A 25,182-nucleotide genomic window follows, 5' to 3' on the forward strand; every position below is an offset into this window, starting at 1 on the left:
GTATATATAGGGCTTCTATACATCTATATAGTCTTTGTTAACTCATCTTAGCAAAACACGCTGTGAGCATGCTTAGTTGGTTCATGTGAGGTATATGTTATTTGAGAAAGTCTAGTAGTTTATGATCTCTCATGTTTAGCTCCAATCTATTAATATGAGTAGCATGTCATGGATGTTTGCTTGCATTGTTTTATTCATAAGTAAGTATGGCATTGTGGTATCCTCCTCTGAATAATTCATTTATATCGACTTGGCACATGCTCACGCATGCATATGACTGAACCAAAGTCAATTAAGCCTCGATGATTTATATTGCTTCAGAGTTCTTGTATCACTTTTATGCCTCCGTTAATTTATTTTGCCGCAAGCATGATTATGACAAGCATCGCTCTCTTGATTTGTCGCTCCCTAGTCTTTTGCTAGCCTTCACTTGTACTGAGCGGGAACGCTGCTCGTGCTTCCAAACACATGAAAACCAAGTTATTCCAGAGTGTCCACCATAAATACCTATGCATGGCATTTCAAACCATTCCAAGTAAATTCTCATGCGCTACCTTTAAAACCTTCAAAATGCTTCTCAATTTGTGTTTATGTTTCATAGCTCATGAGGAAGTATGTGGTGTTTAGCTTTCAACCTTGTCATTTACTTTTGACGGACTCTCATATGGACTAGTGGCACATCCGCTTATCCAATAAGTTTGCAAAAAGAGCTGGCAATGGGATTCCCAGTCCCGAATTAATTAACTCAAATAGACACTCCTCCATGGTTTGTGATTGTTGGACGGCACCCGAAGGATTCGGTTAGCCATGGCTTGTGTAAGCAAAGGTTGGGGGGAGTGTCATCATCATAATAAAACTAAAATAAAAAAGGCACTCCTTCATGGTATGAGATTGTTGGCAGACCCTGGATTGCTGTCAGTTTTGGGCAGAACCAATTGGCTTAACCTTGAAACTGTTGGGACACACGATAGATAGAGACCTAGCTATTCCATTTGCCCACTAACATCCTAGGAACTGTAGGGGCACCTCCAGGAGCAAGGCGGCGGACAAAAGAAAAGAACAGGTTTCTCCGAGACGGGTTAGGAGAGAGATAGGGATGGATGGATGGCGGAAGGAGCAAGACGTACAAATCTGGGGAGAAACAGAAAGAGGACGCCGTGGATGGATGAGGGAATAGGAGCTCTCCGGCGGCATGGTGTGGCCTCCCCTCCCCCTCCCCCGTCGCCAAAGTCCAAAGTCATAAGTCACGGCACGCGCTGCCGCCCGCGGCGGCCACCATGACCCTGTTTTATAGATTGGGGAAGCTAGGTCTGCATTTTCTCTCGAGCGGGAAGAAAGAGATGGATGGCCGGATGAGCACCGGGATGAACGGCGGAGATGGTTGAGTGCACGGATCGGTGACGTGGAGTGCGTGTGGAGCGGAGACGTCGTCGCAGATTACAAAGCAAACGCCGGTGAGACGTAGGCGGGCGGTTTAGAGTCCGGAGGGGATGATGCATGCGATCGATGCGACGGATAGTTAATGGCCGGCTGGCCGTGATTGTGTTGAGCGCGTATATTTCGGCGCGCGCGAGGCCTGCGACCGAGTCATTTTATTGCGGGGAAAGGTAGTATTTTTGATCTGCGATTCATCGTTTGATTTCTGGCTTGGTGGCGAGAGAGAGTCGTTAATGGGATGGACCGACCGCGCGCAATTGCGGCCGGGGTGTGTACGCATACGTAATCCCACGATTAGTCTGCCCACGATTAGTCTGCCCATGCACTAGTACGATCCAACAAATCCTTCTATTTCCACTGTCCTACTCATCGATTATATCTACATCCTCTTATTTCCACTGTCCTACTCATCGATTATATCTACATCCTTGTCTAGCATAATGGAGGGATACCAAAAAAGAGCTCTAATTCCATTTCCATGGGCGACGATATTTTTTTGTTTTCCTCTAATATCTTAGGTAGGCCGAAGCTAGAGGTAGGCAAGTCTGATATCATCATTCACTTTGTTGACATCCTAAGTGAGGGGTATATATAGGGCTTCTATACATCTATATAGTCTTTGTTAACTCATGTTAGCAAAACACGCTGTGAGCATGGGATATGTGTTTGGCAGGTCATTCATGAATTGCCAATCAATCATGTCTTTTCTATTTATCATTTGACCATTCAACTTGCATGTCAACTTCCCAATTCTTACCAAAGTGAAGAGAACTACTATGATCGGTTGGGACCAAACACCACAACTAGAAATCCATCTTCTCCACAAGTGACACCTCAAAGAAGGGAATAGTGCACAAGCGCAGTACACGAATCATTGGCACAACAGTAGCGGTACGCTTGACTGGTGTGTTGATCAAATTAGTTTCATCATAAAATATATGTAATATCAAATGTATTAGCAGCATTTTCCACAAGCTTGATCAAATTTAAATAGGTTTGACTTAGATGAAGCTAAAACTTCTACTAATCTGCACATAGGGACTAGTACTCAACAGCTCAGCAATACATACATTGCATATCACAAACCACAGACAGAAGTACATCAACCTTCGTGCATGCCCAGAGTTTTACGATCGCAACGCAACAACAAACTTAACAAATGTTTGTTCGAAACAATCGACTATGACAACAAAAGAAATCTGCATATTTCTCCAAGCCAGTCATTTGCGTTAGTTAAAGGGGACTGGACAATGTATGATCGTGTTTACTCAGGGCAGCAAGAGCAGGAGACGCAGTCATCAGTCAGGGCTTAGTGTTCCGGGGTCAGGGTCTGCTTCCTCTGAGGACTCACATGTTTCCCTGAGCAAAGGCGATGCAAAAAAAAAGAGTTATTCCTCTTAAGCTATTCATCTTTGAGGACTCGCCTTTTCCCTCCGTGAATATGTCGTGTGGGCTTTGCATAACACGGCTCAAAATAGAGCGCATGCTCGTTGGCTGAACTGAACGGAAATGCAGCGTGGGGTGTTGAAGAGTACGATCTGTGAATGCAATTCCCATTTCTCGCTGGCTTTTCTACTATAAAGAAAGTAAATGTTGCACATTCACTGAAAATAACTTGGTTGGCTAGTCTACAGTATAATTGAAAATAACAATGGTTGGCTAGTCTACAGTATAGTTTAAAATATAACGCAACATACGGTTACTGCCATAGATTGCCATTTTTGCTGTGACAGGATACTAACCCAGTGGTAACTGAAAATCATTGCCTAGCCTCAAATGTAGAAATGAAGCTGGCATGAGGGCACTGGGGTTAGCTGACCCCAATGAAAGTTGGAAAACCAGCACTATCTAATCTAGCTTCGTCATTTTTACCTAGCTCCGTCAATTCCCAATGGTCATACCAAGTTTTGGGGTGCTTCGACATTCAGCGAGAAATCATTTACTAAATCAATTTACAGGGAAGTAGTCTGCTAGTGATTCATCTACACAGAAACTTGAAACATATCTAGAAGAGATGAAACAAGTTACCGGAAAACGTGGGGAGCGACGCACAGAGCCAGGAGATGCTGCTGACAATGCAGAAGCTCTTCTCTTAGCAGGAAGAGCCTCCTTGTTCCTACTTTGGGAGTGGCTTTGGTCAGCGTCATTTCTGCTACTAGAATCATCTGACATCATCGGTGGAGATGAGATTGGTAGAGGGGAAGCATCTGGACAAACAGTTGTGCTTACAGGAAGAGTCCCTGTGGAAATTAAAGTAATCAAAATCAAAGATTTTAAAGATGGCTTATGTGCATGGTTCATGAGAGCATATAAAACCCAATCTTGTACGTGAAAATAACGCACTGGATCATTCCGAACATCTACATCTGATTTCAGCAATCCTCAAACACCAAAATCAAAGAGTCACGAATTTGAGATGTTTATGAACTTATGCTCGTTTGCTCAGCAAAAAAAAAAACTAAATATTGGGTACCGTTCATCGAAGCAGCCTGGATCCTTTCTCGGGTGATTCTTACGAACTTGGGTAGATCGTTAGCGAGGTTCAAATCCTTGAGCAGTTCCTCGGAGTCTTTGTCAAAGTTCAAGACCATCGAGAACTCCTTCTCGGGAGCTTGCGAGTCAACTTTGTCAAAGACGAATCTCACACCTGGAGGGAAACAGCACGATTGTCAGGAGGAAACAACGTGATTTTCCTTCAGCACAGCACTAAAAGTTATCGGTTACCTTGTACTTCCTCGACGACCTGGAAGCCGGCAAACTGCTGGTACCATGAAACAGCTTTGTCTATATCTTCCCTCCACTGTCCGTCTTCGCTGTTCTTCGCTTCGAGAGCCTCGACAGCTGCCACGGTACGTGTACTTCGTCAATGTATGGTCTATTGTAGGCACAATTTAATCAAGGTGGGACGACAGATATAAAGCTACACTGTTTCAACAGTATATATACCACAGCAGCACTAACTCCCCCCCGCCCCCCCCCCCCCCAAATGACAAACTAACAATATCGAAGTTTACCGTCGAGCGCGCGCGATACAACCGCGGCATGCTGGACTCTCGTGTTCGTCTGGTCGGTGACGGTGTTCCGGAGCTGCTCGCTTGCGGCAGCCGAGGCTGAGATCGACTCCATAATGCGCTCGCGCTTCCTCTCCTTGGCGATTTTGACTGCAAAAGGTTGGCACCCAGATTTCGCCATGACCAATTCATCCAGGAACTTACGGGTACACGCAGAAAGAACAGCGTGCAGCATCCAAGGTGTGCAGACTTACGGGACAGGGTTTGCGCTAGGTCGGTCTCCAGGTCGCGGAGCTGCTTCTGGAGCCCGGCGAGGTCCCCTGCGACACGGAGAAGAAACCTCACCAATCAGAGGGGAAACCGCAAATTTGAAGGATTTCATTCGGCGAGGGGAAACCCACATCGGCTGCGCCGGTTGAGATGATCGAGGGACAGAGGGAGAGAGGAGGGGGCGTGCCTTTGCGCGAGAAAGTTTGGTGGGCGCCGGAGCGGGCGGAGTGTAGGCCGGCGCGGAAGGCCGCCCAGTGCCGAGGGGTCCCGGCCGGCGGCGACCTGCCGCTCGCAAGCCGCCCGCCGCGCCGCCAAGTCCGCCTGCATCTCCGATTCGGACCCCGCTGCTGCCATCTCCTCGAGCGGGCGCAGGGACCTTGAGCCAGCGAGGCGCCGCCGGCGCTGAGAGTTCAGCGGCGGGGGAATAGGAACTCGCTTCTTCTGTTTCGTGCTATTTACAGTTCTGCCCCTCCCTGGGTTTAAGCTGCTGGCTTTTCAAACCTGGACAAAGATTTTTCTAGGGCACAAGTGACCCATTAAAATGTGATTGCAAAAGCATATAAGACATATAATTTTAGGAACATCTGTAATGTTAAGTATGCACAAGTGAAATATAACAAAAATGGGAACATAAAGAAATGCATATATAAAGGAGTGATTGCAACTCCAAAAGATTTTCCATGAAAATAGTGTTTCTATTTGTGAACTCACCAAAACAATTCAAAAGATCTATATCCTCTAATTTTAAGTATGTACAATTGAAATATCACAAAAATGGGAATATAAAGAAATACATATATAAAGGAGTGATTGCGACTCCAAAGATTTTCCATGAAAAGAGTGTTTCTATCCGTTAACTCAACAAAAAATGCCAAAAGATCTATATTTCTTTCAAAAATATAGGTATCTTCAGGAAAGTTTGAAGAATACTCCGCCGGTGTTTGCATCAAGGCAACTAGACTGTAATGCTAATCATTACACAATCCTAGGTTAACTTAACCATTGTGTGACCCACATACATCATGGGCCCACTAGACGAGCATCTTGGCCCACCAGAAAATATATCTCGTGCTAGATCTCGGGCTGATGCGCTCCTGAATGCCAACGAGAAATTTGCCAATGTTTGTCTGCCATGGCTTGGTTGGGGCTCTGTTGAGTCGAACTTGCGGTAGGTGATCCCCAAACTAATGAATGTGGTGCCTCCTATTTGATTAGTTACAAGTTAGTATAATTGAGATTTTTGATGTTAGCCATAAGGGTCTTTCTATTTGCTGCAAGCTCGTGTCTTCTCTGCTATATGCACACACATGTGACATGTTGTGATGGTCTGGGCATATGTCCAAGATGTTGTCTTCATGCTGCAAATTTTAAATTTATTTTTTTGATAAAGGGCGTTTTATTACTCGAAGTATCAAGCATTACACACAGCCTCTGCATAGCTAAGATGTAAATTTTAAATTTATGTTGTTGTGTTTGTTAGTTTTTCACATTTTAATGTGCGGTTGATTTTCTTAAATATTTTGTTGTGTTCAATGAAGCAAGCTCTAAATGATGCAACAATTTTACGCAATTTTTATAAAAGGTAACACTAAATTATTGACATACCAATCTTGGTTGAAAAGCAAATTTCTAGGACACACGTTTTGATTGAAAAATTGTCATATTTCAATTATCTTCCCTTCATGTTAAAGTGTTCACTTGCACGTAAGAATTTGTTCGGAAAAGGAATTCTTGGCTGGATAGATACGATCGCGCGCGTCGAGACAAAATTTGCCGGAAATCTACATCGTTTACCATTTTGGCTCGACAGCTCGTCGGAAATCGGAAAGCTCGATTATGGCAGCCACACATATTCTCGCTTCTTCTCCTGGGCGGCGTTCGTTCCCAAGAAGCAACAGCCACCGGTCCGAAGTCCTCTTGTCCCACTGGTTCTCGAGGCGCTCATCAGATTGTTTTCCCACTGGTTCGCTTCAGCGCGCGTTGACCCGAGCTCCACCTTCTTCCAAGTTTGCCATCAATCCATACATACGACTATACGAGGCCTCCTCCTTTTTCTTTTCCTTCTATTCTACTAGTACTATTTCAGATGGATGGTGCAAAAAATCGCATCTTTTCAATGTACATGCGTAAAGTAATAGTGGCCTTTTTTTTATGTATAAAGCAGTTGTGGTCTTTGATAACGTACAAATCATGTTTGCCTGTTTTCTTTCACCTCAAAACAATTCCGCCGAGTCAAAACGGCTCGACGAGTGGTATTAATTCTTGGCGACTTGGTTATATGCATGGGCCATGGGCCACGTTCCCTTCTCCCTGTGATTTCCGTTTTCATTTCTTTTTAAATAAAAAAGAAAAGAATAATGAAACAAACACCGCACAATACTCAAAAGAATACATCATCATCATTACATTATTGTACAACAATAAGCTGTCGCCCTTCTAACACATAACAAGAATCCATCACGGCACCAGCAGCAGCAGCGGCGACGCCCGACCGTAACGACGAGCAAAACAGACAAGAGAAAGCATTTGTATACATGTATACAAATGCTTCAACCGAAAGCAAAAAAACACATACCAACCAGTAAACATTAGCTTCTGAAAATGGTGCGCGCGTCAGACACAACAAACAGCCATCAGGCAAACATTTGGGAGGGCGCCAAGCTCAGAAATTTTCCAGATGGAGTATCGGCGTTTCAGAGCTTACATTGCTTGTCTACCAGATGCACCACCACAAGCCTGAACGGCTTGACCAAAAGCAGCCAGAGGTGAGCCACGGCTGCCGCCACCGAAAAACCTGCCATAAACTCAAGCTTCATTTCACAGAAGCAAGTACATCCACTATATCCAAGAAAGCAATTCAAACTTCACACTTATTTGAGGTCTAAAGACTACAAAAGACTTGGAAATCACACAGAGGAGCTAGAAACTTCCCCGTAAAACACATGGAGTCAAAGAAGGGGCAACCACGGTCGTTCAGTCCTCCTTGTTATCCTCGTACAAGAAACAGAGCACGATCAGCAAAACAAATACAAATATTTCGAAAAGGCTGCAAAATAATAGGGCAATGATATTGTACACAAAAGTTCAAGTATGGTCAAATAATACGCATCAGATCTATCTCAATCTTCACATAAGAACAACTTGCTGTCCATGAACAAGAAGCAATGCTAGGGAACATGGCAAATTCCTGTCCAATCAAGGGTCTGAACCAAGTCATGCATTTAATCTAGAACAAATTCATGCATCAATTCTTGAAGAACAAATGGAAGGCTCCATATACTGAACAATTGCAATCAGTATACTAGTCGATTCTCAGCCACCTGAGTGCCCCCACGCTGCACTTCAGGATGTTGCCGATGGTGTTCGCCACCACGCTTCCTCCGACACCGCCTCCCGGTACCTCCCCTTCACACCCCTCATCTCCTCTTCCAGTATGATTTGAACCTGAAAAATATGCAAGATTCTCAGTACAGCGTATGCATGAGAAAACATCAAAAGATCAAACCAATTTAGCATATACTAGTGCCTATGCACACAACCATTATTCGTTGACTCAAACATGTTGGCATCCATACACGCAAGATCCTACCAATTCAATATCAAAAAAGAAATTTTGTTTAGCGAAATTACATGGAGAAGAGGGCCTCACTAGCAGCAGCATATCCTTCTTTTTGCAGTATTCTAGTAGGGTATTACTACCCCAAATGAATTAGTGTTGAATAATTGGCTGAACCTGACTAAAGCTCCATTACCATAGATATCCATCCACGTATAAACTAGTTTAGGGGGTACAAGTACTAGCTGTAAACCGATGGTGCTAAAATGTTCAAGGGAAGTGGCCAACGCAGACAGTCAAACCAAAGATAGTCATCCATAAAAACTGACAGCTGACAGTGCTACCACCAAATGTACGCAACTTTCAACAGAAATCGCAGTTTCAGCCTATCTAGCCCCCACTAATCCATATCAAATTGATATGCTCGTTCCTGTAGCCAGTATACAGCTTACCAAGTCCGCGAGTAAAGAGTGTCTTGAACCAACACTGTAAGAGCTTCCCGTACCTGAAAACTGCAGCCCCTCCCAAGGTAGCACCAACGGATGTGGCCGGAGAAGCTGCCGTACCGGCGGTTCTAGTACTAGAACGCCTCCCAAAAGAAACTGCTGCTCCTCTGCAGAGAAACAAAGTTTCAGTCAAGGAAACACCATGGCGGCGGAGATCGATCTTGTGCGTGGGGCTCGGGAGCGGGTGGAGCTTGGCCCGATGGAGAAGGGGACGGCGGAGGGGAGGTGGAAGTCGACGGGGAAGAGCGGCGGCCGCCTTCGATCTGGGTGGCAGCTCAATGGAATGGGAGACGCCGCTGCTGGGCCAGTAGCCCTATTGGACTATTGGACTCCGTCTCCGCTCAAAACGCGCGAGCCTCGGCCCAAAAACCAAATAAATTCGTTTGGCCAAATCCTGCGCGGGAATGCTCTTATTTCTAGAAATAAATACTACCGACTTGATTGAATCACACACACAGCATGCATTCATACTTTCATAGGCACCTTCTCTACAAGTACATGCATATATATATGTGTACGTCTCTCTCTATCTTTGATTTTTTTTTTAAAAAAATGTGTACAAATATCTCTTACCGAGCTCGGCAAACTAGAGCAAACAAGTTTTGAACTGAACTTCATTCAGTAGATGTGTTGATATCGCGGGGTTGTCAAGCGATTTATCGCCCGAATGGAATCACGATGTCGAGATTGTTCTTGTCGTGTGACGGTTTGCGCGTATGCGCCTTGGTTTGCCGGAACAGGGGAGTGGTGATGGTTGTATGAACGATAGACGATGTTCCCGGAAAATCTCGGTGACACAAAGTCACTAGCTAAGATTGTAACATGACCCGCAATAGTTGTAGAAACCTAGTTGTTCAACCCAAAAGTGTGTAATAGACATGATCTTGTCACCTCATGATATTTTAAAAAATGTCAAGACCAATTTTCATGCATTAGGGCATCCTCTTTAGATTATAAGCATATATAATGTTTCAATGTGTACTACATTAGGACAACATTATGCTTTTAATCCAAAAGGAAGGAAATCCCCGTCTTAACATCACGAAGCAAAAACCAAAACTAATACTCCCAACGTCATAATCCTATTTCATGGCTCCCGAGATTCTTACCCCTACCCTAGATTTTACTTCAAAGTGGTGATTTCATGTAACCCTACTCTTTGTCTAATTTATAATATGTGCTAAAATCAACATGGGAAAAACAAAAATAAAGAGAACAACTTCTTGGGTTGATGGCCTCGGAGTGGTAGTTTTGCACTGTAAGTTCACAATCTTCCTCTTGGATAGTCATATTCATGAAGCAGTGCCACCCCCACGGCCTCGAGATTTTTCTCCTTCAAACCGCACTCCACCCTCACGCTCAACCTCGTGACCTCACCCGCGTTGCACCTGCACTCCCTCTCTATGCTCCACCTCGCCTGCCCTCACCTCGTCATTGCGCTTCCTTCGCCTTTGCCACCATGCTCCCTTGGCTCATCGCGCCACCATCCCTTGCATCACCGCGCTCCTTCCACCTTCCATCGGATCACTGAGCCCCCTCCTTTAAAAAGGATGGCCTTTTTGGTCCAAGCCAACGACGAATCGCTAGACCCGATGTCAGCAAGGCCTGATCCTGGGTCGCAAGGTCGAACACGTCGGATCCTCGCTCCCACGAGGATAGAGGCAGCACTGGGCCGCCCAATAGCCACGGCCTTGCGATTATGCATGCATCCATGAGCGCCGCCCCATTGATCTGGCATGTCGTTTGGTAGTCACCACCACTACTGCGCTCTCCCCGGCGGCCCTGCTCCATCGCCATCATCACGAAAGATGGTAAGGGTTCCTATTGGTCCCTCTTGGCCTATGCATTTGTTCTTACAAGTCCATCAGTTGCATTTGGTGTTTCTTGATTTTGTTCCTCTTTTGTGTCTGTCACTAAACCATTGGTGAAGCGGTTCAGGGTGATGGAGGTAAGCAACATCTTCTTAGCAAGAAGAATGTCGAGAGCACGGAGAGACTCTCCATGGTGGTATGAAAACGCGTTTTCACTTTGCTCACATTGTTTTCTTCAGTTAGCATGTCTACCTATGACAAAATTGGTAAATGTTCCTGTGATTGAGATCCCCTATGCTTAGATTAGATGGCAATGTGGATTTTTTATGTGAGCTTAGTTTCCTTCCCGTGATGTTACCTTTTGTTTTATTCAGGTTTTTCATAGCCATAGACTGCCTCAAAATTTCCACATGCTTGTTTCGATGTGGTATTCATGTCGTCATAGTTGCAACAAAAAATATGTCGGGAAGTGCATGTGTGCATTTACATCGAGAAATTTCTTGAATTTTTAATAAATCTAAGTCGTCTGTAGTTGCATATGGCAGTATCTACTAGACATACCTGGATATAAGTATTATCACATGCAATGGTGTATCATTTAACTATTGGTTTGAAACTAAGCATAATCTCAAGTGAGTTCAATGGAATACATGTTCTGGTTTTGGATATTCCCGCATTTCCTTTTGCTAGATTTTGGGCAAATAAGTTGACGAAAGACACCATGTTTGAAGTCGCCGTGGTAAAATTCCAACTTTATAGGAAGGCCCTTGTTTTGAATTTCACTTGCACTTAACTTGACCACTCCAATTTTAATGGATTTGCAGTTTGAATTGTTCTCACTGTTGTGCATCAGGGTTGGCATAAAAACCGTGAAACCGAAAACCGAACCGAAGCCGAAACCGAACTAACCGAAATCTCGGTTTTTTCCATTAACCGCTATTTTTTTTGTTTCGATTTATACTAACCGAATTAAATTTGGTAGAATTCGGTTTTTAGCCCCACCAACCGAACAAGACCGAATTGAGTAACCTCATCAATTTGTGCATAAACCGATCATTCCATAGAAGCCCAATTGCGTTTGATGTTCCAAAAATTGTTCATTCAATGTATGACTTTGGTCTTTGATGTACTAGCTTTTTCTGAATATAGCGTGAAGCCTGCATAAAAGAACACGTCGCTCGAAGTCTTAGCTACCCCTTTTAATCGCTCACGAGTGATGCACCTGTACCACAAGTGCCGCAGCCTACCAAAAAGCATCCCTCCATGATTGGTGCTCATTTGTCGATTTCTTGCGCAGTTGATGCTTTTTGTGTTGATATGTCAATCACTATTTGCTTTCTTCGGTGATGCCTACTATTTGTTCAAGTGAGTAGGTTCATTCGGTTTTAACCGAAAATCGAACCGAATTTTTCGGTTAACCGAATCTTCGGTTTCCTAAATTTTCATGCCAATTTCGGTTACCATTTTTGAAAACCGAATTTGTTCAAAAACCGCAAAAACCGAACCTAAATTTCGGTTAAAACCGAATGCCCACCCTTGTGTAGGAGTATACGTAATGCTGATCCAGAGGAGGACGCAGTTCCAGTGGCGTATGAGGATGCATATCCAGACGCAAGACTCCGAGTTTCTATTTACTCTCCTAATTTTCTTTATGACGACAAGCTCGTCCAATTGTTTTGGTATATCTTCCCGTAGGTCAGCCCATTGATTAAAAGCTAGCACACATCATGGGTCGGAGGCAATAGCCAGTTGTATATGTGGAATCTATCTGGTGCACTAAGGGAACAAGACAAAGCCTTAACATTTTCATTACTCGCGTTGACTCGGAGGTGGGGATCCGGTGCCAGGGTACGATGGGTACCTTCCCTTCTCCATGAGCGTCACCGACTCGAAGATCGTGGGGAACCTCTATCTCGACTCCGCTGCAACATGCACACCACCGGCGAGAAGAAGCCTCGCCCACGCGCCATCCATTCCGCAAAGAACTCCCCCTCAAGGGAAAAAGTTTGCCGCCCACGGGAGAGACCCCGCCGCCGTCACCGCTAATGCTTTGCCATGTGTGACCTTCGGCGGCGGCGAATGGGGCGGGGGTGGGCTGGGAGGGAGAGAGCGAGTGGTGGTGCGGTTTTTGTTGCCTCCCGTGTCGTCTAACCCTAACCACTAGAGCTTCTAGAGTTTGTGTAGCTCGAGTACTAGGTGAATCCATATGCTTTTGATTAGGTCATAGGCATTATTCCTACAAGAAAGGAGTACGTGCAAGCTACTATATAGCTACTATTAGAGCGAGAGTTGGCTCTAGCACGTGCTCCTAAGAGCATCTCTAACAAAGCCCGTAAATCTCGCTGGAACCGAATTTTTCCGGCGGATTTACGGGTTCGGGCTGAAATATGCGCAGAACAGCACCCGAATCGGTGGGCCGGCCCGTATTAGAAGTTCGGGGGCCCGAGAAAGTGGAGCGTCGAACTGTATAAATACAGGCCGCGGTGGGGAGTTGGGTTCCAAAACCCTACTCCCCCGCCGCTCCTGCCGCCGCTCCACCGCATTGACTCTCCACCTCCGGGGAGGAATTACTTCGCCGGAGTCGACTTCTCCGCTCCTCCGCCACCACCCCTCCCACCGCAATGGGGCGCTTAAGATGCGTCGGTAGGGGAGGGGGGCGAATCGGCGACGGAAAGTCGCCACCGTGTCCTCCGGGGGACCGCACTAGGCGGTCGCGCTCCGACGCCGCTTGGAAGTGGGCGGCCCGCAAGTGGCCGCGCCAGTTCGCGCGCCGGACTGCACAGTCGGAGATGGGCAAGGGGGAAGTCGACGAGTGCAGCTCGCCGCTGCCGGCTCTTCCACCGCGCGGCGACGGCAACGACGGCGACGAGGGAGACAGGCCGCCGCTCACCTGCGGGACCTCGTCGGGAGCGACGTCAGTAGAGGTGGTTGCGCTTGTCCTCGCGTAGGCGCCGCCAGCGACCGAAAACCCCTCCTCGGTCGCTAGCAAAGCCCGGGTGACAATCTCGGGGCTAATTTCTAGTTTTTAGGGTCAAATTAGCGCGGCGGATTAGGGTTAGTTAAGTATTTTGGTTTATAATATAAATTATGTTGCAATGTAGCTCGATCGAAGCGAGAAATCCTTTCAATTCGCAATGATCATCGCAGCAAGATTTCCCACGACTTTTAATTTCCGTTTTTCGGTTCACTTTGTCGATTTCTATTCTGCGACGCGACTCAAAACGTCGAAACAAACCAATTCGGGAGACCGAACTCTGTTTTTCGACTTACTTTCATCACACGCCTCTATAATTTTCAAAGTAGAGAGCCAAAATAGTTGGGGCTGAGCGGGAGCCTAAATAGAATTTCCGAGATGATCGGGTAATTAATGACGGCCGTTTCATTGAACCATCTCCTTCAAATATGGAGGGAGTTGTTAGGATTCCATTCAGCAATAAATTTGGCTTACTTGAAAATCGTGACAATATAGTATTTCCGTGAGATGGATCCTCCATAGTGGTTATTATTGCTGGGAGACAAAGCAATAGCCAATGGCGTGCGAGAAACCAGCGGGTGCATTGTTAGTCGGGAAAAATTAATCTTGCATGCCATTAATAATTGCTGCTAATCGGGACACTCCGTATGGCCAATGACAAGATAAAGTTTGCCTCACACGGATCAGCGATCTCAACCGCTCAGAAGATCCAACGTCCAAATATGTCCCAAAAAAACAGAGAAAACGAAATGAAAATCCATTCTACTACGGACGGAGTAGTATATATTCTGGACTGGGTCAATCCCCATCGCTCTCTCCAAATCGACAAGCCGCCGCCGGCATCCCCTCCTTCCAAGCGCCGCCCCATCCTTGCAGAGGAAAGAGGAGGCGCCGCGCAGCAGCCACCCTGGCGGCGCGACTGGCCTGATTGCCGACGCCGCGTGCGTCGATTCGACGGCGCGCGCGGCTCCGTCGATCAAGCCGGTCTGCGTCGTGCGCGTGGACGAGGGAGCGCGGTGCGGTGCTGCACGCAGCCGCGGGGACCAGGAGGTCGGGCTGCTCGTCCCGGATACGCCGCCGTCCATGGGTTTGTCGACGTCGGATTCAAAGGTAGCAGGTCCCTCTCCGTCCTTGCTTCGGTAGAGCAGCTGATTCGACGACAAGATTTGGTACTAGTATAGTTGATCTGATTCGACCTTCTCTGTCCCCCACCGTTGTCGCTCCATTCCTCCGCTCCCCCACCCTCTCCTCCGCATCTCCAGCCGACGTGGGGAGCGGCATGCCTCCAATGAGATATGTCGGGAGCTGCAGCCATCCTTGGGGAGTAGCTGGACAACAACAAGGTCTGCAGGTCACCACCGTCTTCCAAGAAGAGCTTGGAGAAGCTATCCCTTGGATCATCTACACTAGGTTTGTACGGTGCCCAAGTCCTCAAGTTGCCTTGAATTCTTGGAAAAGTATGCAAGATATAGTATTATGTGTTAATGTCATGTTAACCACCGGTAACTGTTCATGCCTCGTGTTCTAGTGTCTGTGCAGTTCACCTGATTTGGGTTTTGTTCGCCTCAATATTTTTTCTTCTTCTTAATATGTTCTTAGGTCGATCAATTAGCTTAAGTTTCTGTTGTTGTTAGTTGTTCACTTCGAGAAGCATACCGACTTGTTTCTTTGGATTAAGGGGCCTAGGAGGTCACGGCCATTGTCGCCAAGAGAGTGCGCCGTGCCGGAGTGAAGTTTCATGTCTATCTTGCAAGAGCTAGCAACTGACCTTTCCATAGCACTACTGTATATGCGATACGCTACAGATTATTAAGCGAAACCAATTAAGGTGTAAGGTTGATTCTTCTCCGACGATTTTCAAACGTATATAGAATGTGTCGTAACTGGCGTACTGATCTCAGTGTCGTTTTCCAACCATCAAATGATCATAATTAAGTCGCTGCAAAATGAAAGAATCGATTTAACATGAGATTCTGGATTCCCTGCTACTGCTATCCTATTTAGAGTAGTACCATTTGTTTTCCCAGCTAACATAAGGTTCTGGAACTGCACTTACAACCAAATCATTTGTTTTTTTTACTTGCAAACAATTTTTTTCTACTCTTGCTCAGTGCATGATTTACTTACCAGGAATGATCTAGACTTGTTTTAATTTACCAATGATCTACTGCTAGTTTCATTACCCGAACTGCACCTGTTTGAATTACTGAAATTTTCTCAATGAACTAGACTTGTTTGCATTTGAAAGTGCTTGATGAAGTAGTTAATTGCCGAAATATAGAGTGCATCTACAAAGATAAATTGTTGCCGCATGTCTATTGAAATTCTCAGTTAGTACTTTATCAATATTGTCGATGATGTAAATTATTTCCCCCTGCACTAGGTTGACAAGCTGCCGGCGGCTTCCCACACCGCCCCTCCTCCCAAGCTACACCCCATCCTCGCAGACGATAGAGGAGGCGCCGTGCATACAGCAAAGCTATGGTGGCGCGACTGGCCTGCTCGTTGACGAGCCGTGCATCGATTCGGCAGCGCCACATGGCTCCGTCGATCACACTGGTCTGCGTCGTGCACGTCGACGAGGGAGCTGCACGCAGCCGCGGGACACTGGTGACCAGGAGGTTGACATGCTCATCCTAGAGATGCCACCTTTCCAGGGCTAGTCAGCGTCGGCTTCAAAGGTAGCAGCTTTTAGATTACCTCTCACCCCTTAATTCGGTAGAGCACCTGACTTGACTGTTAGGACGAGCCGTCAAACAGAGAAATCTTAATCGTCAACGCTGCACAATCTCTTACTGGTTGGTAGCTGCGCTTCTGACTTCTTAGTTGTAGGAATAGGGGCTTCTCTTTCTCCAGCGCCTGCCAGCGTCAGAGGCTGTCGATTGATTTCGTACTAGTACGTGATCTGATCCGAGTTTCTTTGTACCCCCAGGGTTTCGCCATTGCCGGCAACGGCAGCCTGGAGAGTCTCCAAAACGAGTAGCAGCACATGATCCGCAAGGTGAGCTACCAATTTCATGTTCGGTTAGATCCGGTGTGGTTCGATTCGTTGATGTGGAAAATGCCTGGACTCGCTTCGGTTTCGGTTGCAAGAGCTGCCGGTGCTGGTTGTGGCTCACCCTCTTGTCTAGCTACATGTTGGAGTGGTGCAGGTAGTATCCACTCATTGCACCTGCATATTTTGTATTTACTGTCGTTTGGTTCAATGGAAAATATTATGTGTTGTGTGAGTGGGTATTGTGATTGGTGGGCCGGTATTGTGCTAATCATTGATTGATGTGGTATGGATGTGGAAATGTTGTTTTTTTTTCGAGAAAACCCTAGCCCAAAGATCAGCCTCTTCGAAGATCTCCTGAACCAAGTCGTGCACTGAGGGCTGGGTTCTGTCAAACACGCAAGAATTGCGGTGCTTCCAGAGCATCCAAGGCGTCAGCAGGGTGAAGGAGTCCAGCCCTTTGCACATAGGCTTAGGGGTCATCTGCCTGGCCTTGCGCCACCACTCATCGAGGGAGGCGTCGTTGTTGTCCGGCGGCTGGCAGGTCATGCGGAGGCGAGCTAGCACCTCGTGCCAAACCTGTCGCGAGAAGGGGCAGGCGAGGATGAGATGGTGCATGGTCTCAGGCATCTGGTCGCAGAGGAGGCAGCGAGGATGGTGCTAGAGGCCGCAAGGCGTTGGGCAGTCCAGCAGCGATCCATGCCGGCAAGCCAAGTGAAAAACCTAACCCGCGGCGGCGCCCACGTCTTCCAAGTAAGCTTCCAAGAGCTGGAGGCAGTGGAGCCATGGAATTGCGCAAGATAGCAAGACTTGGCGGTGTAGGTACCACTGGCAGTCCACTTCCAGACCAGCCTATCGGGCTCCATGCCAAGCGTTGTGCGCGAAACGGCCGCCCAGAGCGCCAGGTATTGGCCAATCTCGTGCACGCCAAGGAGGCCGTGGATGTCCTGAGCCCAGGCGTTTCCAAGCAGCCCTTGGGCGACCGTCCTAACCTTGCGACGGCGCTTGGGGATGCAACCGTAGAGGCTGGGCGCGATCTCACGGACGGCGCGGCCGTCGATCCACATGTCTTCCCAGAAGAGTGCGTCGCGGCCATTCCCAACCGTCATGGTGGTGGAGGCAAAGAACAGCGCTCGTTCCTCAGGCGTGAACTGTAGGTCCAGGTCGCTCCACGCACGGCGATCGTCTGTGCGGGAGAGCCAGGGCCAGCGAAGTCGCAGCGCAAGGCCCGTCCGCTCCATGTCCGATATGCCCAGGCCGCCATACGAGATGGGCCTGCAGACGCGGCTCCAATTGACGTGGCAGTTGCCACCTTTTGCTTCCTTCTTTCCCTCCCACAGGAATCCCCTTTTGATCTTGTCGATGAGTTTTAGCGTTTTCTTGGGAAGTCCAAGCACAAGCTGGTGGTGGATGGGAATGGCGCTGATCACCGCCTTGATCAGCGTTGCTCGCCCAGCCTTGGTCATGAGCTTCGCCTTCCAGGTGGGGAGGCCAGCAGCAGCGCGTTCAACCAGAGGTTGCAGCTGTGCAGCCATTGGTCTCCGCAGAGTCAGCGGTATGCCGAGGTAGGTGAGCGGCAGGCCGAACGTGGGGCAGCCGAGCTCATGCAGCACCGGCGCTGCGGTTTCCTCGTCGCAGCGAATGAGCGTGGCCGAGCTCTTAGCGTAGTTGACCTGGAGCCCGGACGCGCGGCCAAAAGGCCGCAGGATCTCACGCATGGCGGTCACGTCTTCCATCGTGGGGCAGCAAAACAGCACTACGTCGTCGGCATATAGCGAAAACGCCGGGATGCGTCGCCGTGGGTGCAGCTGGTGCAGGATGCCCGCACTGATCGCGCGCTGGACGAGGCGGCCGAGGGCGTCGACGCCCAGGACGAAAAGCTGCGGCGAAAGGGGGTCGCCCTGTCGTAATCCTCTCCGGTGCCAGATGGGCGGGCCGGGCTCGGTATATGTAAGGGCTTATCTAGCATAATGGAGGGACATGGGCGGACGCAGCGGGGGGGCCGGGGGGCCGTGGCCCACCCAGAAATTCTGCCGGCCCAAAATGATACCCCATGGAAAAAGGCCTGATTAAGCGATTAGCCCAGATTGGAGCAGAGGTCGTCCAGTCGAGGTCACGAGGCTGCGGTCTCCTCTCCAGTCACGCGATTCCCCGCGCGGCCGCTCCCTGACCGCCGCCCTGGCTGCCGCGGCCGCTCCCTGACCGCCGCCCTGGCTGCCGCGGCCCCGGCGCCGCCGCCGCCCGCCCTCGACTCTGCGTCTCTGCCCAGTCCGGCTGTCCGCCCGGCGCCACCCGCGGCCCGCCCTCTCTGCAGCTCTGCCCTCACGGCCTCACCGCGTCCCAGCCCCGCCGCTCGGCCGTTGCAGCGGCGCAGCGACGCACTGACCGTCGGACCTGATCTTACCGCCGAGCCACTGGCCGACGAGCAAACGACCTGGCCGCGACCAGAACCAGAAGTGAGCTCCTATTCAACTATTTTCTGATTTTCTCTGTTTGTCTGTTCTGTTCTATGTGACTCTGTCCGTTAAATACAAGCATGTCAGAGTGTTTGAGTGATGAAGAACGCATAAAATTGCTAAATTTCTAATGTTTCAATGTATCAATTGTGTAGAAAACTAGAAACGAAGAGGAATAGCCAAATTGCGCTACTTTTTGAGAAACAAACATATGATTATAATCGTGCATATTTAATATATATATTGAACTTCAATTTTGACAATAAATTTGTCTTATATACTGTTCATTACTTTATTAGGCAATTTTTTCACATTTTGGGGGGACGCAAAAAAAAAAAAATTTGGAGGTGTGCCCCCCTTCCAATTCTTTCCTGCGTCCGCCACTGTGGAGGGATACCAAACAAGAGCTCTAATTCCATTTCCATGGGCGATGATATTTTTTTGTTTTCCTCTAATATTTTAGGTAGGCCGAAGCTAGAGGTAGGCTGATATCATCATTCACTTTGTTGACATCCTAAGCGAGGGGTCTATATAGGGCTTCTATACATCTATAGTCTGGGAGCGGTGTTTTGAAACATGGGTGCGTATGCTCCCTATATTTTAAAATGTATCTTACATATATTTTAAATTTTTAAAAAATTTGAAACTAAAAGTTCGCACGTACATCTTCACGTGCTACATGCTCACAAAGTCGTTTCGTAAAAAATCAACTTATCATGTGACGTGTGTAAAAAAGACAAAATTCAGTGCTAAAAATAATGTTTTCACAAGATAAACTTTCTCTTTTTTATATAGACCACACAAAATATTGTTTTTTCGTGAAACTTGACGAACACACGTATATTATGGAGATGTACATGTAGAATTTTTTATCCAAATTTTTCGACATTTCGAAATATAATTTTTTGGTAGAGGGAGCATACGCACCCGGGAGCCGAATTGAATTTCCGCTATAGTCTTTGTTAACTCATCTTAGCAAAACACGCTGTGAGCATGGGATATTTATGTGTTTGGCAGGTCATTCATGAATTGCCAATCAATCATGTCTTTTACTTACCATTTGACCATTCTACTTGCATGTTAACTTCCCAATTCTTGACAAAGTGAAGAGAACTACTATGTTTGGTTGGCGTGAACTTACATTTACACCCTCGTAGACTCTACACAAATTATTATTTTTGATAAAGAGAATATATCAATATCATGCAAATATCATATACAACCACCTCTGCAACAACGCCGCGCCCTAACGACAATACAGATACACATAGCTAAAAAAAATTACAGAAAATAAAAGTCCACCTTGTAGCAACAGACCAAACACCACAACTAGAAATCCATCTTCTCCACAAGTGACACCTCAAAGAAGGGAATAGTGCACAAGCACAGTACACGAATCATTGGCACAACAGTAGTGGTAAGCTTGACTGGTGTGTTGATCAAATTAGTTTCATCATAAAATATATGTAATATCAAATGTATTAGCAGCATTTTCCACAAGCTTGATCAAATTTAAATAGGTTTGACTTAGATGAAGCTAAAACTTCTACTAATCTGCACATAGGGACTAGTACTCAACAGCTCAGCAATACATACATTGCATATCATAAACCACATACAGAAGTACATCAACCTTCGTGCATGCCCAGAGTTTTACGATCACAACGCAACAACAAACTTAACAAATGTTTGTTCAAAACAATCGACTATGACAACAAAAGAAATCTGCATATTTCTCCAAGCCAGTCATTTGCGTTAGTTAAAGGGGACTGGACAATGTATGATCGTGTTTACTCAGGGCAGCAAGAGCAGGAGACACAGTCATCAGTCAGGGCTTAGTGTTCCGGGGTCAGGGTCTGCTTCCTCTGAGGACTCACATGTTTCCCTGAGCAAAGGCGATGCAAAAAAAAAGAGTTATTTCTCTTAAGCTATTCATCCTTGAGGACTCGCCTGTTTTCCTCCGTGAATATGTCGTGTGGGCTTTGCATAACACCGCTCAAAATAGAGTGCATGCTCGTTGGCTGAACTGAACGGAAATGCAGCGTGGGGTGTTGAAGAGTACGATCTGTGAATGCAATTCCCATTTCTCGATGGATTTTCTACTATAAAAAAAGTAAATGTTGCACATTCACTGAAAATAACATTGGTTGGCTAGTCTACAGTATAATTGAAAATAACAATGGTTGGCTAGTCTACAGTATAATTTAAAATATAACGCAACATACAGTTACTGCCATAGATTGCCATTTTTGCTGCGACAGGATACTAACCCAGTGGTAACTGAAAATCATCGCCTAGCCTCAAATGTACAAATGAAGATGGCATGAGGGCACTGGGGTTAGCTGACCCCAATGAAAGTTGGAAAACCAGCACTATCTAATCTAGCTTCGTCAATTTTACCTAGCTCCGTCAATTCACAATGGTCATACCAAGTTTTGGGGTGCTTTGACATTTAGCGAGAAATCATTACTAAATCAGTTTACAGGGAAGTACTCTGCTAGTGATTCATCTACACAGAAACTTGAAACATATGTAGAAGAGATGAGACAAGTTACCGGCAAACGTGGGGAGCGACGCACAGAGCCAGGAGATGCTGCCGACAAGGCAGAAGCTCTTCTCTTAGCAGGAAGAGCCCTCTTCTTGTTCTTACTTTGGGAGTGGCTTTGATCAGCATCATTTCTGCTACTAGAATCAACTGACATCATCGGTGGAGATGAGACTGGTAGAGGGGAAGCATCTGGACAAAAAGTTGTGCTTACCGGAAGAGTCCCTGTGGAATCAAAGTAATCGAAATCAAAGATTTTAAAGATGAAAGCTTATGTGCACGGTTCAGGAGAGCATACAAAACCCAATCTTGTACGTGATGGATCATTCAGAACATCTACATCTGATTTCAGCAATCCTCAAACACCAAAATCAAAGAGTCGCCTATGTACACATGGTTACTGGGAGGAAACATGCATGTTTAAGCTTACTAACACACAACAGTAAAGGGTGGACATGCATGCAGATTGTTTGTTGCCCTGATGTGAGATGTTTATGAACTTATGCTCGGCAAAAAACTAAATATTGGGTACCGTTCATCGAAGCAGCCTGGATCCTTTCTCGGGTGATTCTTACAAACTTGGGTAGATCGTTAGCGAGGTTCAAATCCTTGAGCAGTTCCTCGGAGTCTTTGTCAAAGTTTAAGACCATCGAGAACTCCTTCTCGGGAGCTTGCGAGTCAACTTTGTCAAAGATGAATCTCACACCTGGAGGGAAACAGCGTGATTGTGAGGAGGAAACAACGTGATTTTCCTTCAGCACGGCACTAAAATTTATCGGTTACCTCCTACTTCCTCGACAACCTGGAAGCCGGCAAACTGTTGGTACCATGAAAGAACTTTGTCTATATCTTCCCTCCACTGTCCGTCTTCACTGTTCTTCGTTTCGAGAGCCTCGACAGCTGCCACGGTACGTGTACTTCGTCAATGTACGGTCTATGTAGGCACAGTTCAATCAAGGGGGAATTAGTGGGACGACAGATATAAAGCTACACTGTTTCAACAGTATATATGTACCACGGCAGCGCTAACTCCCCCCCCCAAATTGCAACTAACAATATCAAAGATTACCCTGGAGCGCATGTGATACGACGGCGGCATGCTGGACTCTCCTGTTCCTCTGGTCGGCGACCATGTTCCTGAGCTGCTCGCCTGCGGCAGCCGAGGCCGAGATCGACTCCCTAATGCGCTCGCATTTCCTCTCCTTGGCGATTTTAACTGCAAAAGTTGATTTCGCCATGACCAATCATCCAGGAACTCACAGGTAAACGCAGAAAGGACGGCGTGCAGCATCAGGTGAAAGAAATGTGCAGAGCTCAGGGTATGCGCTTACGGGACAGGGTTTGCGCTAGGTCAGCCTCCAGGTCGCGGAGCTGCCTCTGGAGCCCGGCGAGGTCCCCTGCGATGCGACACGGAGAAGAAAACCTCACCAATCAGATTCAGAGGGGAAAAGCCGCAAATTTGCAGAATTTCATTCGGCGAGCGGAAATCGCCCGCATTCGGCGGCGCCGGTTGAAAAGGGGACAGAGGGAGGGAGGAGGGGGCGTGCCTTTGCGCGAGAAAGTTTGGTGGGCGCCGGAGCGGGCGGATTGTAGGCCGGCGCGGAAGGCCGCCCAGGCGGAGGGGTCCCGGTCGGCGGCGATCTGCCGCTCGCAAGCCGCCCCCTGCGCCGCCAAGTCCACCTGCATCTCCGACTCCGGCCCCGCTGCTGCCATCTCCTCGAGCGGGCGCACGAGTCGCAGCCGGCGAGGCGCCGCCGGCGCTGAGATCGATCAGCGGCGGCGGAATGGGAACTCGTGTTTGCCCCTCTACTCGCTTCTTCTGTTTCTGTGCTATTTACAGTTCTGCCCCTCCCTGGGTTTAAGCTGCTGGCTTTCACATTCTAATCCAGGGCCCACTAGTCAGTGACATGCGTAGGCTAGTCAAACCTGGGCAAAGATTTTTCTAGGGCACAAGTGACCCATTAAAATGTGATTGCAAAAGGAAAAAAAGATATCTAATTTTAGGAACATCTCTAAGGCTGGTGCCAAGGCGGGCGTTTGGCGGGGCGATACCGCCCGCGACGGGGCGAGAGGCAGGCGGGAGAGGGGCGAGACGGGAGTGGCAGGCGACGGCGGGGGCGCTCGGCGCTATCGCCCGCTCCCGCCGGCTAACGCCCGCGTTGGAGGCGAGAGCGAGGCGAGAGCGGCGGGAGCGAGGCGGCAGGCGTTGGCAAGCGAGAGCGGGCGGCGAGAGCGAAGCGAGAGCGGGCGTTAGGCGGGCGGTAGGCGGGCTAGAGGCGGGCGAGAGCGGGCGAGAGAGGGGCGGTAGTGTGTAACGGCTAGCTGACGTGGCGCACTCTGATTCGTCCACGTCAGCTAGCCGTTGGGTAGCCGTTGCTGGTTCAAAAAACCCTAAATTTCATCCCCACCCCCTGTAAATACCCCCCATATGGTTTCACTCACTCCACACCCATTTCATCTCCATTCATCACCTTCCCTCTCTCAAATCTTCTCCACCATGTCCGGTTGGACTCCACCAGATTGCACCATGTTCACGGATCTGATCCACGACGGGTCACCAATAGACCTCGATGGTGTCTCTCCGACACATGGTCGCACCAATGTCGGTTCTTCGCCGCTTCCCCGAGTTTTATACTCCTCCGGCACACCACCTCCGGGGCCATATGGCCCATACGCTCCACCTCCGGCGCCATATGGTTCATACCCTCCGCCTCCGTATCCATATCCCCAACCACCTCCAACTGCTCCACCTACAGGTAGCGGGAGTGGCACTGTACCTCCGTACCCACCACCGTCGTACGGTTCATACCCTCCACCTCCGTATCCATACGCGCCATATGGTCCGTACCCCCCCACCTTCTGAAGCTCCCGCTCCAAGCTCTGAGTCCAATGCCGCGGAAACAATCGTACCACCGCATGCAAAGAGGCTTGACTGGACTGTTGCGGAAGAGGAAAAACTGGTACTTTACTTGCCCATCACATATTTATTTCGGGGTTGGTTCTTGCTTGGATTTTTCACTAACAATATCTATTTCGGGGTAGGTTAATGCTTGGCTTTTTAACTCCAAGGACTCTGTTGCCGGTAATTGCAAGACCGGCACTAGTTTTTGGGGTTAGATAGCTACAACCTTCAACTCTACCTCGGATCCTGCCTGTCATCGGACCTCGAAGCAGCTGAAGGATCATTGGAACGCCTACAACAAGGAGGTGTCCCTCTTCAATGGATACTACATCCAAGAAGAGGGGTTACTTCAGAGTGGAGCAGACGATGATATGGTCATGAAGGCGGCAATGGAGAGGTACGCGAATGACAAAAGAGTGACTCACCCGTTCAGAAAGCACCACTGGTGGCAAGCTGTTCGCAATGAAGCGAAGTGGAAAGGACAACATGGTCCTGGTAGTGGAACCAAGTCCACTTCCAAGAGAAGCCGTCTAGGACTTTCTGGTGAGTACAGCTCTAGTGAGGCGACGACGGAGGAGGAGCGTCCAACGGGCCGCGATAGGGCCAAGGCCGCGATAGGGCCAAGGCCGCGGTATGTAAGGGTAGGAGGAAGGGGAAGGACTCCTCATCAAGCAGTGAGGTAGGAAGTAAATCCTTCGCCATGAGGAACATGATGAAGG

General features: G+C 47.9%; 1 protein-coding gene and 2 long non-coding RNA genes across 5 annotated transcripts; 1 reads left to right on the forward strand and 2 right to left on the reverse strand.

Annotated features, from left to right (window-relative positions):
- Positions 1–2,479: 2,479 nt before the first annotated feature.
- LOC127342617 (kinetochore protein SPC25 homolog) lies at positions 2,480–23,405 on the reverse strand. 2 transcript variants are annotated; one of them, XM_051368617.2, is made up of 7 exons: positions 23,109–23,405; positions 22,893–22,958; positions 22,631–22,777; positions 22,345–22,461; positions 22,094–22,267; positions 3,466–3,677; positions 2,480–2,796 (listed from the first exon to the last, which is right to left on the reverse strand). In XM_051368617.2, the coding sequence occupies exons 1-7, from the start codon at positions 23,272–23,274 to the stop codon at positions 2,785–2,787; spliced, it is 894 nt and encodes a 297-aa protein (XP_051224577.1). In that variant the 5' UTR covers positions 23,275–23,405; the 3' UTR covers positions 2,480–2,784. The 2 variants fall into 2 exon arrangements, with proteins under 2 accessions (XP_051224577.1, XP_051224564.1); XM_051368604.2 differs by lacking the exons at positions 2,480–2,796; positions 3,466–3,677 and adding exons at positions 20,585–20,901; positions 21,572–21,786 and having other exon boundaries at positions 23,109–23,399.
- Positions 7,077–9,063, reverse strand: LOC127342684 (uncharacterized). Its single transcript, XR_007876834.2, has 2 exons — positions 8,780–9,063; positions 7,077–8,162 (listed from the first exon to the last, which is right to left on the reverse strand). It is a non-coding gene; the product is annotated as an uncharacterized lncRNA (long non-coding RNA).
- Positions 14,377–16,851, forward strand: LOC127342674 (uncharacterized). Of its 2 annotated transcripts, XR_011751603.1 has the most exons (4): positions 14,377–14,675; positions 14,828–14,975; positions 15,949–16,246; positions 16,498–16,851. It is a non-coding gene; the product is annotated as an uncharacterized lncRNA (long non-coding RNA). The 2 variants fall into 2 exon arrangements; XR_007876828.2 differs by having other exon boundaries at positions 14,379–14,975.
- Positions 23,406–25,182: the final 1,777 nt, after the last annotated feature.

This window comes from Lolium perenne, chromosome 1, assembly GCF_019359855.2.
Source record: "Lolium perenne isolate Kyuss_39 chromosome 1, Kyuss_2.0, whole genome shotgun sequence".
Taxonomy (NCBI): Eukaryota; Viridiplantae; Streptophyta; class Magnoliopsida; order Poales; family Poaceae; genus Lolium; species Lolium perenne.